The sequence below is a fragment of the Microtus pennsylvanicus genome, chromosome 1, assembly GCF_037038515.1.
Source record: "Microtus pennsylvanicus isolate mMicPen1 chromosome 1, mMicPen1.hap1, whole genome shotgun sequence".
Taxonomy (NCBI): domain Eukaryota; kingdom Metazoa; phylum Chordata; class Mammalia; order Rodentia; family Cricetidae; genus Microtus; species Microtus pennsylvanicus.
The window spans coordinates 75,221,580-75,236,853 of NC_134579.1; the positions used below are offsets into that span (position 1 = coordinate 75,221,580).

At 36.9% G+C, this 15,274-nt stretch overlaps 1 gene segment (V, D, J or C); it reads right to left on the reverse strand.

Annotated features, from left to right (window-relative positions):
* Nucleotides 1–3,472: 3,472 nt before the first annotated feature.
* Nucleotides 3,473–5,220, reverse strand: LOC142844152 (immunoglobulin lambda variable 3-1-like). The segment is given in 2 exon segments: nucleotides 3,473–3,792; nucleotides 5,169–5,220. Coding segments are annotated over 2 exon segments (372 nt in total).
* Between the last annotated feature and the right edge of the window lie 10,054 nt (nucleotides 5,221–15,274).

A 15,274-nucleotide genomic window follows, 5' to 3' on the forward strand; every position in this document is an offset into this window, starting at 1 on the left:
GGCCAGCTGGACTGTGACTGAAAAAGCATGGGATAAAACTGGACTCTCTGAACATGGCGAACAATGAGGGCTGATGAGAAGACAGTTCTTTTTAATCTCCATGAAAATTTACAGAGATGGAGGAAAGACAGAGGGATGAGTCAGGTGTCCAGGTCCTGCTTTAAATCTTAAGAGATCCCAGGATCCAAAGATTGCTGCTGGTCTCTGGGGTTGTCTGGGTCATTGGGAAATGGTGACTTGCTGCAGTATGAGACTTTTACTATCACCATCACCACTAAATTGCATCTTTTCAGTCCAGGGCACAATTCTACACTCTGGGAGGGTGTAGCAGCTCTGGGGAGACACCTGCTGTGCTGTAACCTCTAATTCTGGGTGTAAAATTGTCCCAGGAGATTAAATTAGAGTTTTTAGTCAGTTTCAGTTCTTGTCAGTTTCTGAGAAATACACAGTGCCCCCTGCTGGACTGTGAATACTTCCTTCCAATAATAAATAAATATAAATAAATATTAATAAATAAAATAAATTTCCAGTAATAAATTTTCGCTCCCAGATTATAGATTCCTGAAAAAAAGGTTTCAGATGTTTTTGGCTTTTTGGTCTATTTTTATTATAAATTATGTGTGCATGTGAAAGACACACACACAGAGGCCAGGGCTGTTGGAGTCACAGGAGCTGAAACTGAAGGCATTGATAACCCACCCTACATTAATCCAAGGAATGAATTTGAACCTACTGTAATATTAGTGTGTTCTTAACCACTGAACCTTCTCTCCAATCACCCAAAATATTTTACAATTATACAACTCTCCCAAAAAAATACTACTTACAAGTACTTTGAATTCATAAACTCTGCTATATCTATAAATCTTCTGTAGTGTATAAATGTACTGTAACAGCATAGTAACAAATCTTTGATTCATTCTGACGTGTATTTTTATAAAGTCTAGAACTACTTTAATTGGTAAATCAATTACTTTGTAATAACTTTTAATTAGCTACACTCTATTATTTGTTTCTGAAACAGTTCGTGGAGGAAAGTTACAAATCACCAACCTTTATTAAATGAATGAAGAGTACCGTTAATCCTCTAGAACAGGCTCCTGCCTGGGAAAGACAAAGGATGGTGGGGGATTTCAAGACAGAGGCTGCAGTCATGTCACACTTGCTGCAGGCTGGAAGGTCTTTACAATGATACCTTTGCTCTTGCAAAATATCACCCAGGACATTCTTAAAAAATTACAAAACAGCCAGGCAATGGTGCCGCACACCTTTAATCCCAGCACTCGGGAGGAAGAGGCAGGCAATCTCTGTAAGTTCGAGACCAGCCTAGTCTACAGAGCTAGTTCCAGGACAGGCTCCAAAGCCACAGAGAAACCCTGTTTCGAAAAAACAAAAAAATCATTACAAAAAGGTTTGCACATATCAGGACCCTTTCTCAGTAGGGATTGGGATACCTATTGGTGTTGCAAAGCAATTTATTGATGAAAGTGAGTTGCCATTTGTTGACAGGCTAATGAAACTCCCAAGTGAAAGTGGAAGCAGGGACAGGGTAATCTTACATTTTAAACCTAGGTCAATCCCAATGAAAGTAAATGTATATTGATGTAAATCTCTTTGTAACTTATACATTTTAATTGGTAGTATCTCTATCACATTACCATTTGCAGAAGTGCAAACATTCTACATGTAGATCTGGAAATAATGAAGACTATATCGATGGAGAACATCTGGAGAAGTCTTTGCTGAATCCCTCTCCACTCATATGCAATCTCTGGGAGGAGCAATGTACAGATACCAGTGCATTCTAATCCTGTGATTCCTTCATGAAAGACAACCATGACCTGCTTCTACATGAATTGCACATTAATTCACATTCTTTCCTTATCCTGAAAGTGACTAGAGTGGAGGAAGCTGCAACTGAACAGAAAGTAAATACATTCAATTTGCACAGGCAAACACACTGGAAAACAGCTTCCATGAAATGCTTCAGAAATGTCCCTTCTCTAAGGAGAATGTGTTCAATATCTTTTGGTGGTACCATGATGACTGCAATACATCAGCCTCAGAGAAACAGAGCAGAATGTTTCAGGCCTAAGGACAGTGTCCTGTGAGGTCTCAAATAAACATCTAAAATCATTAGGAGGATTGGGCAAGTCATATCACTTAGTGTACCTTATTCATAATCATAAACACTGCTATTTTCATTTTTATAAAATCAATTATGACCTTTTCAAAATTCAATAGTTTTTCTACTTTTGAAAATAAAGGCTGCTGCTATTTTTCCTACTTTTTAAATATTTAAATGGTCTCTTTTATCCCTGTGCTACATGAGGACATTTCCAGAAAAGCATATTATGTACACTGAGTGTGTTCCAATCAACAGTTCCCTACTTTCTTATCGAATGTAGTGTTCCAACACATTTTTTTAATCCACCCTGATGGGTGCTAAAATGAAAAGGCAGTCTCAGAGATGAGAAGGCAGAACCAGACCTGATCATCACTGTTTCTCAGGTCCTCACAGAAAAGGTGAAAGGTATATGGTCAAACAGTGTTATGGATTTCAAATCCATGGGATTTCTATTCAAAGCCAAAATTCTGGAGACATACTAGTTAAGAAATGAAGTAAATTTATTCGTGGATCTACAACCAAAGAAAATAGTGGAATGAATCTCTTTTATCGCATTAAATATAGTATTTTTGATATTCATGTGTAGGAAGACATTGGGAGAAGAGAAAATGAGATCCATAGGCAGTGGACAGTAAGGAAATATTCTGAGTACCATCTTTGTTAATCAAGGCTTCTATCTCCATATATATGCTCGAGTTGAAAGGTGCAATTGCCCTTTAGTTCCTGATTTATGTTCCTGTAAGTCTTTATATGAACATATTAGTACTTTCCTTCAAAGACATGTCTTTTTTGTGTGTCAGTAGGGGATGTATTACATGGTATTTGCTCTATGGTCTCAAGGTAGAATAGGTCTTCACAGTTGGTTTAGTAGGAGAGAGTGAAGCAGTTCTTCCTTCTTGAGTTCTCTTTTCAGCTCTAACTGCACACTTGTTAGCCTGCAAAAACATTTCTTATAATTCACAAGATCCCTTATAGTACTTTTCAAGGGAAACTCAGAAAAGAGAGAAGAAATATGAGTATGAATAGAATCAGAGTAGATGTAAAGTATCTAAGAAAAAAATTAATCAAATAACAAAATGCACTATGTTCACAAGAATATATCCTAATAAATCAGCTAAATTTTAGGAACAAAATCTTTTATCTGATGGAATCTGAAGGTCACCACATCTTCTGCTTGGTAGAGTCTGAGAAATTATACTCAACAGTTCACATTACACATGCAGACTTGTTCACTTTGTATTAGATAACAAAGATCTTAGCAAAAGTCAGGGAAACAACTTTGCAAGTTGAACTAGGAAATGAGTTGCCACTGTCACAGGAGAGAAGGGTTTTTGTCTTACTTCCTCATCTGCACTTGTTACTGTGAGCACTACTTGTACTATCCCAACATTGACAGTAGTAGTCAGCTTCATCTTCTGCCTGGACTTTGCTGATAGTCAAGGTGGCCTTGTTTCCTGAGTTGGAGCCTGAAAATTGGTCTGGGATGCCATCTGGGCGTTTATTATCTTGATATATGACCAGCACAGGGGAATGGCCTTCCTTCTGCTGGAACCATTGAACATATTTATCTGAGAGTTTATCGCCAGAGCAGGTTATAGTGGCTGTTTGACCTAAGGCCACTGATAGTGAAGAAGGTTGAGTCAGTACATAGGAGGCCATGGAACCTGCAAGAGAAAAGAGAAAGATGCTGAGTATATTGAACAATGTCCCTTCCAAGTCCAACTCAACACTCTACTGGAACAGAACTCAGGATTGAAAGCCAAGCAACAGTATCCTGTGCAGGTTGAAATAGCAAACTGAGTCTTTAGTAGGTCACCTGTGCAGAAAGAGATGAAGGGGAACAGGAGAGAGAGCCAGGCCATGGTAGAGATGCCACAGAGTTATAGATCTTAGAAATCTCAGGATAGCCAGGCTACAAGGGCTTTTATTCTCTTTTAAGCTTGTTGGAGTTAGTGAATATTTGGTGGCTATGCAAATTTGCTCACTGCCTGGCAGGCACTCCCCACTGAGATGTCTATGTAGAAAATATTTCAAACTGTAATGCGGAAATTAATGAGGAAGTGCGGAACCCAACTTGTTCAAGTGATCATATGCTGAGAATTCCCCCTATGCTTCTCTATTCTCTGACAACAACAACCCTACAGGAATTTACCCATGATAGTCTTCTAACTCAGCTAAGCCAGGTCTAATAATGTTGCACACCTTCCATTATCTTCTCTGGGATGTGTTTTTCATCTTGTTGAAAAAACACTACTGGCATCTAACTCAGCAAAAGCTGTAGTGTGGCTGGCCACATTTATTTGCCTTCCTCTCTCTGGATTAATGAGCTATATTTGTGATTGAGTCTTGTTATTCCACTAAAATGTAGCCTTGTGCTATAAGAATTGCTTTGAAGTATATATCTGTATATATTGGTTTGGTATACAATCATCTTTTTTGTGAAGTCATCAGAAGTCCTGTGTCAATTCTCATGTGGAGTCTCCTTCCTCTCTGAGTCCATTCTTCTTAGAGGAGACTAGCATCCAGCTTCAGGAATTAATTTAATAATCTTGTGCCAGTGACTTTGAATGCCTTGTTAAAATTGCCTGAAACAAGACTTTCTGATAAGCACACTTTAGTTCTTTTGTGTGTGAAAGAGATCAAAGTTGCAATAAGTCATACTCTGAAAGGTGTTCAGTAAGTGGTTCCATCAGGAAGAATGCTGACACTGAGCCAATACAGATATGCTTTGAATGAGGTTAGTGTCCAGGTCATTAATAACATTTCCAACAAACACTGATCATTATCCAGGGAAGACCCCTGCTTGCCACATTCCCTACTTTAGACTTACCAGAGCCCACGTGCTTCAGTCTACTGGCTACTATAGTTAAAAGAGGAAGATCAGAGGAGTATGTCTTCGGAAGTACCTAAGAGAGAGATAAGTAATAGGTGTTGGCTTGATAACCAGGAAAATATGCCAATCACGTGCAGGAGTCTGTGATCCTGAGTCCAAGACACATGCCTGGGGGTCAGTTCTACCATAATGAACTTCCCACTGTACTCTGAATGGCTTTGCCAATCAGTTCAGCAATGACAGTGCTACTGATGCTCATGGCTGGTATTTTACTATGCCTGAGCATTTCCCTACTGAGCCTCTCCCTATGCATGATTTCTGCCTGTGTGCTGAATGACAAGGTTAGGTGACTCTCAGGATTTCATCACTGGCATTAAAAACTCTCCATGACACTTTCAGAAATCCTAGGCTAGCATCACCTGATAATCTTGCCCTGCACAGCTCTAGTCTTCTTTGGGGCTTCTAGACGCTACCCTGCCACCCTCTGCTGGTGGAAGAGTCTAACAACAGTAACTTGCTTCACTTTGACTGGCCCAAATGTCCTTTGAACCTGAAAAGGTGCAATGCAGGGATTCAGACCTTATTCTGTGTTAAATTCAAATTCCTGGCATTAATACAAAGTACAAGAAACCTAGTGTGGGAAAGAAGATAGGGTATATTCCTATATGTAACCACAGGGCTGATGTTCACACTCCACTCTACTGTGTGTGTGTGTGTGTGTGTGGCGTGTGTGTGTGTTTCACAAATGTTTGTCACATGACAGTGTAATTTCTGAACACAGGCAAAAAACTGAACTGACTGAGGAGTGACTAAATTAGGAAATTCTCCGGCATAGCACATTAGTATAATATTTACACACTCTCTCTCTCTCTCTCTCTCTCTCTCTCTCTCTCTCTCTCTCTCTCTCTCTCTCACACACACACACACACACACATACACACACACACACACACACACACACGTAATTTAGAAATTCAAAAATGAGCTCTGCATTTGCATCTCTCTCTCAGGCAATTCCTCCCATGTCAACTTTCCCAAACTCTTAATCTCTACTGTACTATTATTGTAAGTATAAACATATGTAAATGTATTTCTGTGTAGATAGATAAATAGGTAGAGAGAGATGACCCTTAGTTTATTCAACCCTACTCATATATATCATGTATTAATGTTTATTTTTCTTTGATTTTGTGTATCACATTTTCTTTTTGGTTGTTTTGTTTTTGTTTTTGAGACAGCGATGCTGTGTGTGCATTGGGTGACCTGGAATTTGCTGTGTTGATCAGGCTGGTCTCAAATGCAGAGACTCACCTACCTCTGCTTTCCAAGTGCTGGGATGAAAGGCATGTGCCAACATAGCTATAAACTCTAGATATCTCTTAGAATCAATCTGCATTAGATTATAAATGCTGTAATAGCTGATATGAAGCATAATGCTATGTTGATCACTTTATATTACTTTTTTTAAATCATTTCATTCAAACACTAGAAACAGTGGATAGAAATATTGTATTTCCAAGCAACAGAGAAGTTCACAAAAGTGTTGAGAGCATCTGTAATACCCCAGCCATTTTGTGCTTAAGAAAGAAAAATGATACTACTCAATCCAACAAGTGTAGCTGGGTTTTAGAAGTGAAATCTCGTGTTCTGTCACCAATGCTCAGGCTCATTTATCATCCATCACTACCATTTTAATTGCTGTTGCTATTGGATGACACACCCCTCCTATTTCCTGCTAGGAGACTTCTAATCCAGCCTGGACACAAATGTGGTAAAACTGGAGATCCCTGTTCTTTAAGACCTGAAGGTGCTTGTTCCCAGAACCTACACACACTCACTACTGAGTCTCTTCAGTTGGAATTCTCTGGGAAAAGGCAGGAGGTTTCAAGTCCAGAGACACTCATCAAGATTCCACCAGTTCTGTCTTTAATAAGCAGACTAATTCCTTTATGAAATGGATGTTACAAAATTCAGTTTCCTAGGAACAGTGTGCCGCTCCTCCTGTTATAACAGATAATGATCAACATTTGAGTTTTTCACAAAAATAAGGAAAGGATGGTTCATTATAAAAATGAACATAGACATTCTTGATTCAAGTTTGAGCTTTCTAGAACACAGCATGGCCAGTGTTAGTGCTGGGAAACTCACCACCATATGGTGCAGGACAATTCTATATTCTGTCAATTATGTTTTCAATAAACACTGATTGGACAGTAGCCAGGCAGGAAGTATAGGCAGGACAACCAGACAGGAAGTAGAGGCAGGGCAATGAGAGTAGGAGAATTCTGGGAAGGAGGAAGCCTATTCCTCTGCAGTCCTGCCCAGACACAAAGAAGCAGGATGTGACCTTCCCTGCCAATAAAGGTACCAAACCATGAGGCTAACATTGATAATAATAATGAGTTAATATAAGTTATAGGAGTTAACAAGAAGCCTGAGCTAAAGGTCCAATCAGATAACTTATGTAGACCTCTTGGGATTTTCTTTGGGACCTTACGGGCTATGGGAACTGGGCAGGACAGAAACCCCAACATGCCGGCCCTCATGTTACAGCCATCCATATGATGGCCTAGCTATCACCAGGATAACAGTTCACAATTCAGAAGATTGTGTCCTTGCATATGTTCCCAGATGCAACATGGACCACCAATGGGAAATTGAGGCAGAGCAGTGTTAGCCATGACTGGCTCCAGTGCCAAGGGGCCCTAAGAGAGGCCAGACCAAGAAAATTCCCCAAGTACACAGTCAGTCACAGGAAAGTTTGGTCCAAGACGCCAAGACTCTCCTGGCTGCATTTGAAGGAAGAGATGGGCAGGCATCAATGCAAGAATTCCTCCAACAACCTGAAAAGCAATATGACAACACCAGAATCCAGTGAACACGCAACAGGAAGACTTGAACACCCTATTCCAGAAGAACTAGAAGAAATCGACATAAAAAATAACATTATGAGAACAATAGAGGACCTTAAACAGGACGTGAAAAACGTCTTTTTAAGAAATGGAGAAGACAAACAAGAAGTTAGAAGAAATGAATAAATCTCTCAAGGATAACCAAGAAAACCAAGAAAAAGCAATCAAACAGGTAATGGAAACAGTTCAAGACTTGAAAAATAAAATGGAGGTAATGAAGAAAACACAAACCGAGGGATGGCTGGCTATGGAAAAATCTGGGTAAATGAACAGAAACTACAGAGACAAGTATAAACAACAGAATACAAGAGACAGAAGAAAGGATCGCAGATGCTGAAGATACTATAGAGGAAATAAACTCATTGATTAAAGAAAACAGCAAATCCAAAAAATTCTTAACACAAAACATCCAGGAAATCTGGGACACCATGAAAAGACCAAACCTAAGAATGATAGGAGTATAAGAAGGAGAAGAATTACAGATCAAAGGCCCAGAAAACATATTCAACAAAATTATAGAAGAAAACTTTTCCAACCTGAAGAAGGATATTCCTATGAAGGTACAAGAAGCATAAAGAACATCAAATAGACTGAATTAAAAAAAATCCCCTCACTATACAATAATCAAAACACAAAACATACAAAATAAAGAAAAAATGTTAAGAGCTGCAAAGGAAAAAGGTCAAGTAACATATAATGGGGAATCTATCGGAATTACACCTGACTTCTGAATGGAAACCATGAAAGCCAGAAGGTCTTGGATAGATGTGCTGCAGACACTAAGAGACTATGGATGCAAGTCCAGACTACTATACCCAGCAAAGCTTGCATTCACCATCCTTGGAGAAAACAATATATTCCAGGACAAAAACATATTTAAACAATACATAACCACAAACCCAGCCTTAAAGAAAGTACTAGAAGGAAAACCAGAAACCAATGAAGCCAACAACACCCATAATAACGCAGACATCTGACAATGCTCCACCAGCACAACTCAAAGAAGGAAACACACAAACTCTGCCACCAAAAAATAAATAAATAAGCAGAGCTAACAACCACTGGTCATAATATCATTTAATATCAATGGACTCAGTTCACCTATGAAAAGGCACAGGTTAAGAGAATGGATAGGAAATCAGGATCCAACATTCTGCTGTTTAAAAGAAACACACCTCAAACCTAAAATACAAACACTACCTCAGAGTAAAGGGTTGGGAAAAAAGTTTTCCAATTAAATGAACCTAAGAAACAAGTGGGTGTTGCTATACTAATATCTAACAAAATTGATTTCAATCTAAAATCAATCAGAAGAGATGAAGAAGGACACCATACTCATAACAGAAATAATTCATCAGGAGGAAGTCTCAATCATGAATATCTATGCCCCTAGTATAAAAGCACACACATATGTAAAAGAAACTTTACTAGAACTCAAAGCACACATCAAATCCCACACTCTAATGGTAGGAGATTTCAACACTCCTCTCTCACCAATGGACAGGTCAACCAGACAGAAACTTAACAGAGAAATAAGAGAACTAACAGATGTAAAAAACCAAACAGACTTAACAGATATCTACAGAACATTCCACCCAAATAGAAAAGAATATACCTTCTACACATCATGTCATGGAACATTCTCGAAAATTGATCACATATTCAGTAACAAAGCAAACATCCACAGAAACAAAGAAATTGTAATAACCTCCTGTATATTATCAGATCACCATGGAATAAAGTTAGAATTCAACAATAATTCTACCCCCAGAAAGCCTACAAACTCATGGAAACTGAACAGTCAACTACTGAACCACTCCTGGGTCAAGAAAGAAATAAAATTTTCATGGTCTTTACAAAGATGCTTAGCTTGAGGAATTGATGGCTCTCTCTCTTGATTCTCTCCAAGAAGAAAATAGATCCTTCCCAAGGCCTTTGCCTCTTCCAGATCCAGGTCTCAGTACTTTTCAGCCCAAGAAGTCATTTTTGGCCTCTGTGCTTATATGGGGGAAAATAATCTATATAAACAAGTGAATGATCTCAATCCATTTTGAACAAAAGTCTTTTAAGAAAATTAAATGCAAACAATTACTGAGTCTTACCCAACAAACTTCCCAGTAGCTGATATGGAAGACACTAGTGGAATCTTTGCTTCTTTAATGCCAACATTAAAGATTAATGGATTAATGGATGATTTAGAATGAGGACAGCTTTACACTAGCAAACTGGTGACTTGTGTGGTGATTAAGGAGGATCAGGAAGAAAATTGTACACTCCGTGGTGATGACATCCCAGTTCCCTGCTTCATGAGGTCCTACAGCACACACTGATCCTCTAATAGGCCTTCCATCCTCTCTGCAGTCTCAGTTTTATGAGAGATCAGTGTTTCATGAACATATACTCCTCTTCCTGTGTGTCAGTCTGAAGAAAAATGCAAAAAAAAATCCAACTCTGAGAATTGCATATGATGAAGGGTTATTTATTTAGGGGTAGACTCACAGAGACAATCCTCCTCATGAATGGGCAAAATAACCACATTATGCCACCACAAGAGAGGCCAGACCCACACTTTACATTGACATATATAAAATAAGAGGCGACATACAAGTGGGTGGGCAACTTAAAGGCTACTGGCTGGGGGATTCCTATAAAACCTCCCGCTTTTGTTTAAATAGAAGAGTTTTAAGCCTGCTATAAAATTATATACAATAAGAACAAATGTCAGGTACAAAAATAAGAATTACAACCATCATAAACAATATCAAATAAGAAACGTGATAAATGTCTCAATATTTATCCTATCATAAGGAGTTTAAGTCTTGTATTATAATTAACTTGGCCAAGTTGTGAGAGAAAAATAACTACAACTATCTAGTCTTCAACCCCATCTAAGACCAAAGAAGGAAAATAATATTACTTGAGTAAGCAGGAAGAGCAATCAAGCAACTTCCAAAATGTGCAAGAAATGATAGCGACAACTGGCTACCTAGGCAATCACCCAAAGTCTCATTTGCAGTGTTGGAGCAACCAACTTTGGCTAACACCTAGAGTAACTGAGAGACCATTTTCAGAGGCAGAAAAGTTTTCAAATCCATATTACCCTGTCTTGGCAATGTTTGGTAGTTTTTTTCTTATATCCTGTGTATCCTGTCCAGACATTGTGCGCTTTGTCAGTGGTTGATGCATGGCCAGTTCCTTGCCCAAAGGACAGTTTTGACAAGAAGAAAACAAACTACAAGTATAATGTCTTCGGTGCTCAACATTCTCTCGGGAATTGATCAATGTTGCCAGGAGCAACTGTGTCTCACATCAACAGAACCATGGGTTATTTAAATGCATTCCATATTTTATGTCTTTTTGAAGCAGTTGAAGATTATGTATCTATGCAGAATATGATCTCTATGTATCTAAAGAATCTATTAGTCTAACTGTAAGTGTGACAAATATGGATGACTACTGACCTATAATTCTTAATATTTATATAACTAAAACACTAAGACTTCATATTAGAATATTAAACAATCTTTAAACAACTGTGCAACAAATGAGGACAACGGCCTCAAAATGTAAACAATGTGTATATATATATATATATATATATATATCTTGATCAGAGGTTGAAATATATATTGCAATACTAAAATCATATCAATATACAAAATATCTTAATTATGCATACATACAATGTTAAAAAATAACTTTGCCTAAGTATACAAATGTTGTAGACAAAATAGGAACATATTCAATATAATTTTAGTTTGTATCAATATACATGAATCTAAACCAATGTAAATTGCCTATATATAATAGTTCACAAGTTTTCACTCCATTATCCACTATTATTATTAGTGTGAATAAGCTCACACTAGTGTATTATCCTATTCAGTTTCCCTTTTTTTTCCCAATAAGATTACTGAGTTTACATAACTTTCCCCAACCCCAAACCCTATAACAATTAAAATCAACCCCTAAATGATGTCCCTAAACCTAGGACAAATTTTGTTGAGACAGTGGATGTCATCTTATAGAATTTCTTCCACTGTCATGGGGGCAATGTTATTTCTATGGTATCTTGTGAAAGTAAAGTGATGGTTAAGTTCCAAGATTACCACCTGGTATAATTACAAATAGTCTCTGAGTATTCAGTAGGGTTTTCTGAGGTTCCTATTTGGAGTTTTGGCCAAAACATTGTAAAAAAAAAAAGTACACCATTTCAGCTACCCAAGTTGGAACCATCTAGAGCAGCTAGTACCCAAAACCAGGACTTATAGTAGTACTATCAGCATCATGACATCATATCAACCAGGAGGAGTTGTTGTGGGGTCCTATCATCTTATGGAAAACTTCAAAGATTACTGCAGAAAAATTCATTGTTCGTTGTGAAAAACTTAAATATTATTTATACAAACATATATTCAATGAAAGGTATGATAGAGTCAAAAATATGTATAAAGAAAAGTAAATTTTTTTTAATTCCTTTTTGCTTTCTGTCCCATACCAAAGCTCCTGATGTGAAACAGAAACTCTGAATTTTTATTTTGACAACATACTTGGATTTAGAGAAAGAGTCATTCGTTGTCCAACACCAAAGTGAACTCTATATATTCATATATGTTTCGATCACCTATCTTTATAAGTCATATTCCTTTTTCTTAAAGATCTTTATTAGATAGTTATTTTTCTCTGTCAACATTGACACATCCAGGGTCTCTTGAGTTTTGAAGATGTGTATTTTCTGTAATAACAAGAGCAGAACCCCGCCCCAAACCTATATGGTTTCCTTACCACCTGTATGGTTGTCACCTCTGTGGATGAGCTGTCATTTCTCTTGAGATTTCTATTTTTCAAACTGAATCTTTATTAATTTTTATGGTACCCATAACATTTTTTCTCCTGTTGAAACAAGAGCAAAATCCCTTCGCCAATGTAGCACATCTCCTTGCTTCCATAGTGAGGTTGACACATCCTTGAAATATACTGGCTGATTAAATTCAGAAAAGTTTTCTATTATCCAATGTCTCTCTGCTACTGTTGTTCCATTTTTGTTAGCATTAAGAAAATTCAAGTTCAATAAAGCATTATGCAATCACTTCTGAAGTTATTTTCCACCATTTTCTGTTTGTTTAACTTATCTTTTAGAGTTTGATTTGATCGTTCTATAACTCCCTGACATATAGGATTATGTGGTATACCTGTGAAATTTTTTATATTATAACAAGCAAAAACTATTTCATTTTCTAAGAGACATATGCTGGACCATTATCTGTCTTGATTTGTGCAGGTATACCCATGATGGCCATAACTTTTAATAATGGAGTGATTACTAAATCAGCCTTTTCTAAATTCAAAGCAGTTGCCTATTGAAAACCTAAATAAGTGTCAATGGTGAGGTGTACATATTTTAATTTTCCAAATTCTGCATAGTGGAACACACCCATCTGTCAGGTTTCATTCCTTTGAGTATCCTTTGTGGTACTCCCCACAGGTAGTGGTATTTGGTTATAGAAAGAACAAGTATGGTATTCCTTTATAATCTCCTTAGCATGTTGCCATGTAATAGAAAATTCTTTCGTTAAACCTTTGCTAGTGACATGATATCTCCTACAAAATTCTGAGGTCTTCAATACATTTCCAATCAATAATCAGTGAATTTCTTTATCACCTGCCTAGCAGACCTCTATGGGATTGGATAATGTTATGTGTATGTTACAGAGCCTATTCCTGATTATATATTGCCCCTGGATAAATAATAAAGTCAATTATGTATCATCTGGTATAAATTCAGCACTTTCAATATGCAAGACAACTCTTTCTGCATATTGTAAATCAGTAACTATATTAAGAGGTTCTTTAAAATCCCTTAGTACCATTAAAATAGCATATAATTCTGCCTTTTAACAGCATTATTGGGGCTCCATTCCATGTTCCTTAAATCTTTTGATTTGTAACCTGTCTTTCCTGATCTGTTTGTATAAGTATAGAATAAATGGGCTCTAGTTATTGGTGTTTCTCATAATATGTGGGAAAGGATCCAAGTAGTTCTCTTTATAAGGTTAATCCTATAAGTTTTGGGATAATTTCTATTAATCTCTCCTAAAAAATTAGCACAGGTATTTTGCCAAGGTTCAGTGTCTTCACATGTTTTTTTTTAATTTCACCAGAATTAAAAGGCACTATACTCTCTGTTCTGTCTATCCTTGCTAGTTGAGGAAGTCTCAATTTAACTCCTATAATTAATTCAGAGATTTTCCACATTAGTTCTTAAATTTTTACTTGGTTTCTGTGATACAAATATCCAATCTAAGATGCTATTTTCCTTTTGTATTGAAATTTCTGTAAGATAAAATCTGGAAGGCAATGTGACTAAATTGCAAGCAAGATTTGGATTCACCCAGTCCACAGGTACCTCCTGTAATTTTTCTTCAACAACAATTAATTCCTTTTCTGCTTCAGTTGTTAATTCTCTGGGACTATTTAAGTCTCTGTTACCATCTAAAGTTTTGTTTAAACAACTATTCAATTAGATATTATCCCAACAGCTAGTTGTATACTGGAAATGTCTCCTAACAATCTTTAAAAGTTAGTGTTTGCAATAATCTCTCCTAATTTTGCCTTTTGTGTTCTAATTTTCTGTAAACCTATTTTATAATCTAGGTAATTGACAGAATCTCTACTCTGTATTTTTTCAGGAGCAATTTGTAATCCCTATTTTGGCTAAACTTTCTTTACTTCTTGAAACATTCTTTCTAAAATATCTGCACTTGAATCAGATAGCAAAATGTCATTGATTTAATGGTAAATCATAGATTTATGAAATTTTTATATATTATTTCCAATGGCTGACTTACAAAGTATTGGCATAGGGTGGTGTTATTGAACATTCCCTGTGGAAGGATGGTCCATTGGTATTTCCTAATAGTTTGAGAATTATTATAAGTAGCCACTGTGAAGTGACATTTTTCTCTGTCCTTTTCTTGTAAAGATGAATAAAGAAATAATCTTTTAAATGAATAACTATAAAAGGCCTTTCTTTTGGTAATATATAAGGCAGAGTAATTCCAGATTGTAGAAGGCTCAAAGGTTGAATTACCTTGTTGACAGCTCTGAGATCTGTCATCATTCTCCATTTACCAGATTTCTTTTTTAAATAACAAATACAGGAGAATTCCAAGGGCTGGTAGACTCTTCAATATGGTGAGCATCTAATTGCTCCTCTACCAGCTGTTCTAAAGCCTGTTGTTTATTTTCTGTTAACAGCCATTGTTTAAACCATTTTAGAGGTAGCAACATTGATACCTCTAAAGGTTTCCTAGTTGCTTTGTGTTCTTGTATAGCCAGAATGGCTAGTGACCTTTGTGTATAGTACCTTATAGTATCCTTCCCAGTATTATGAGTTTTAGA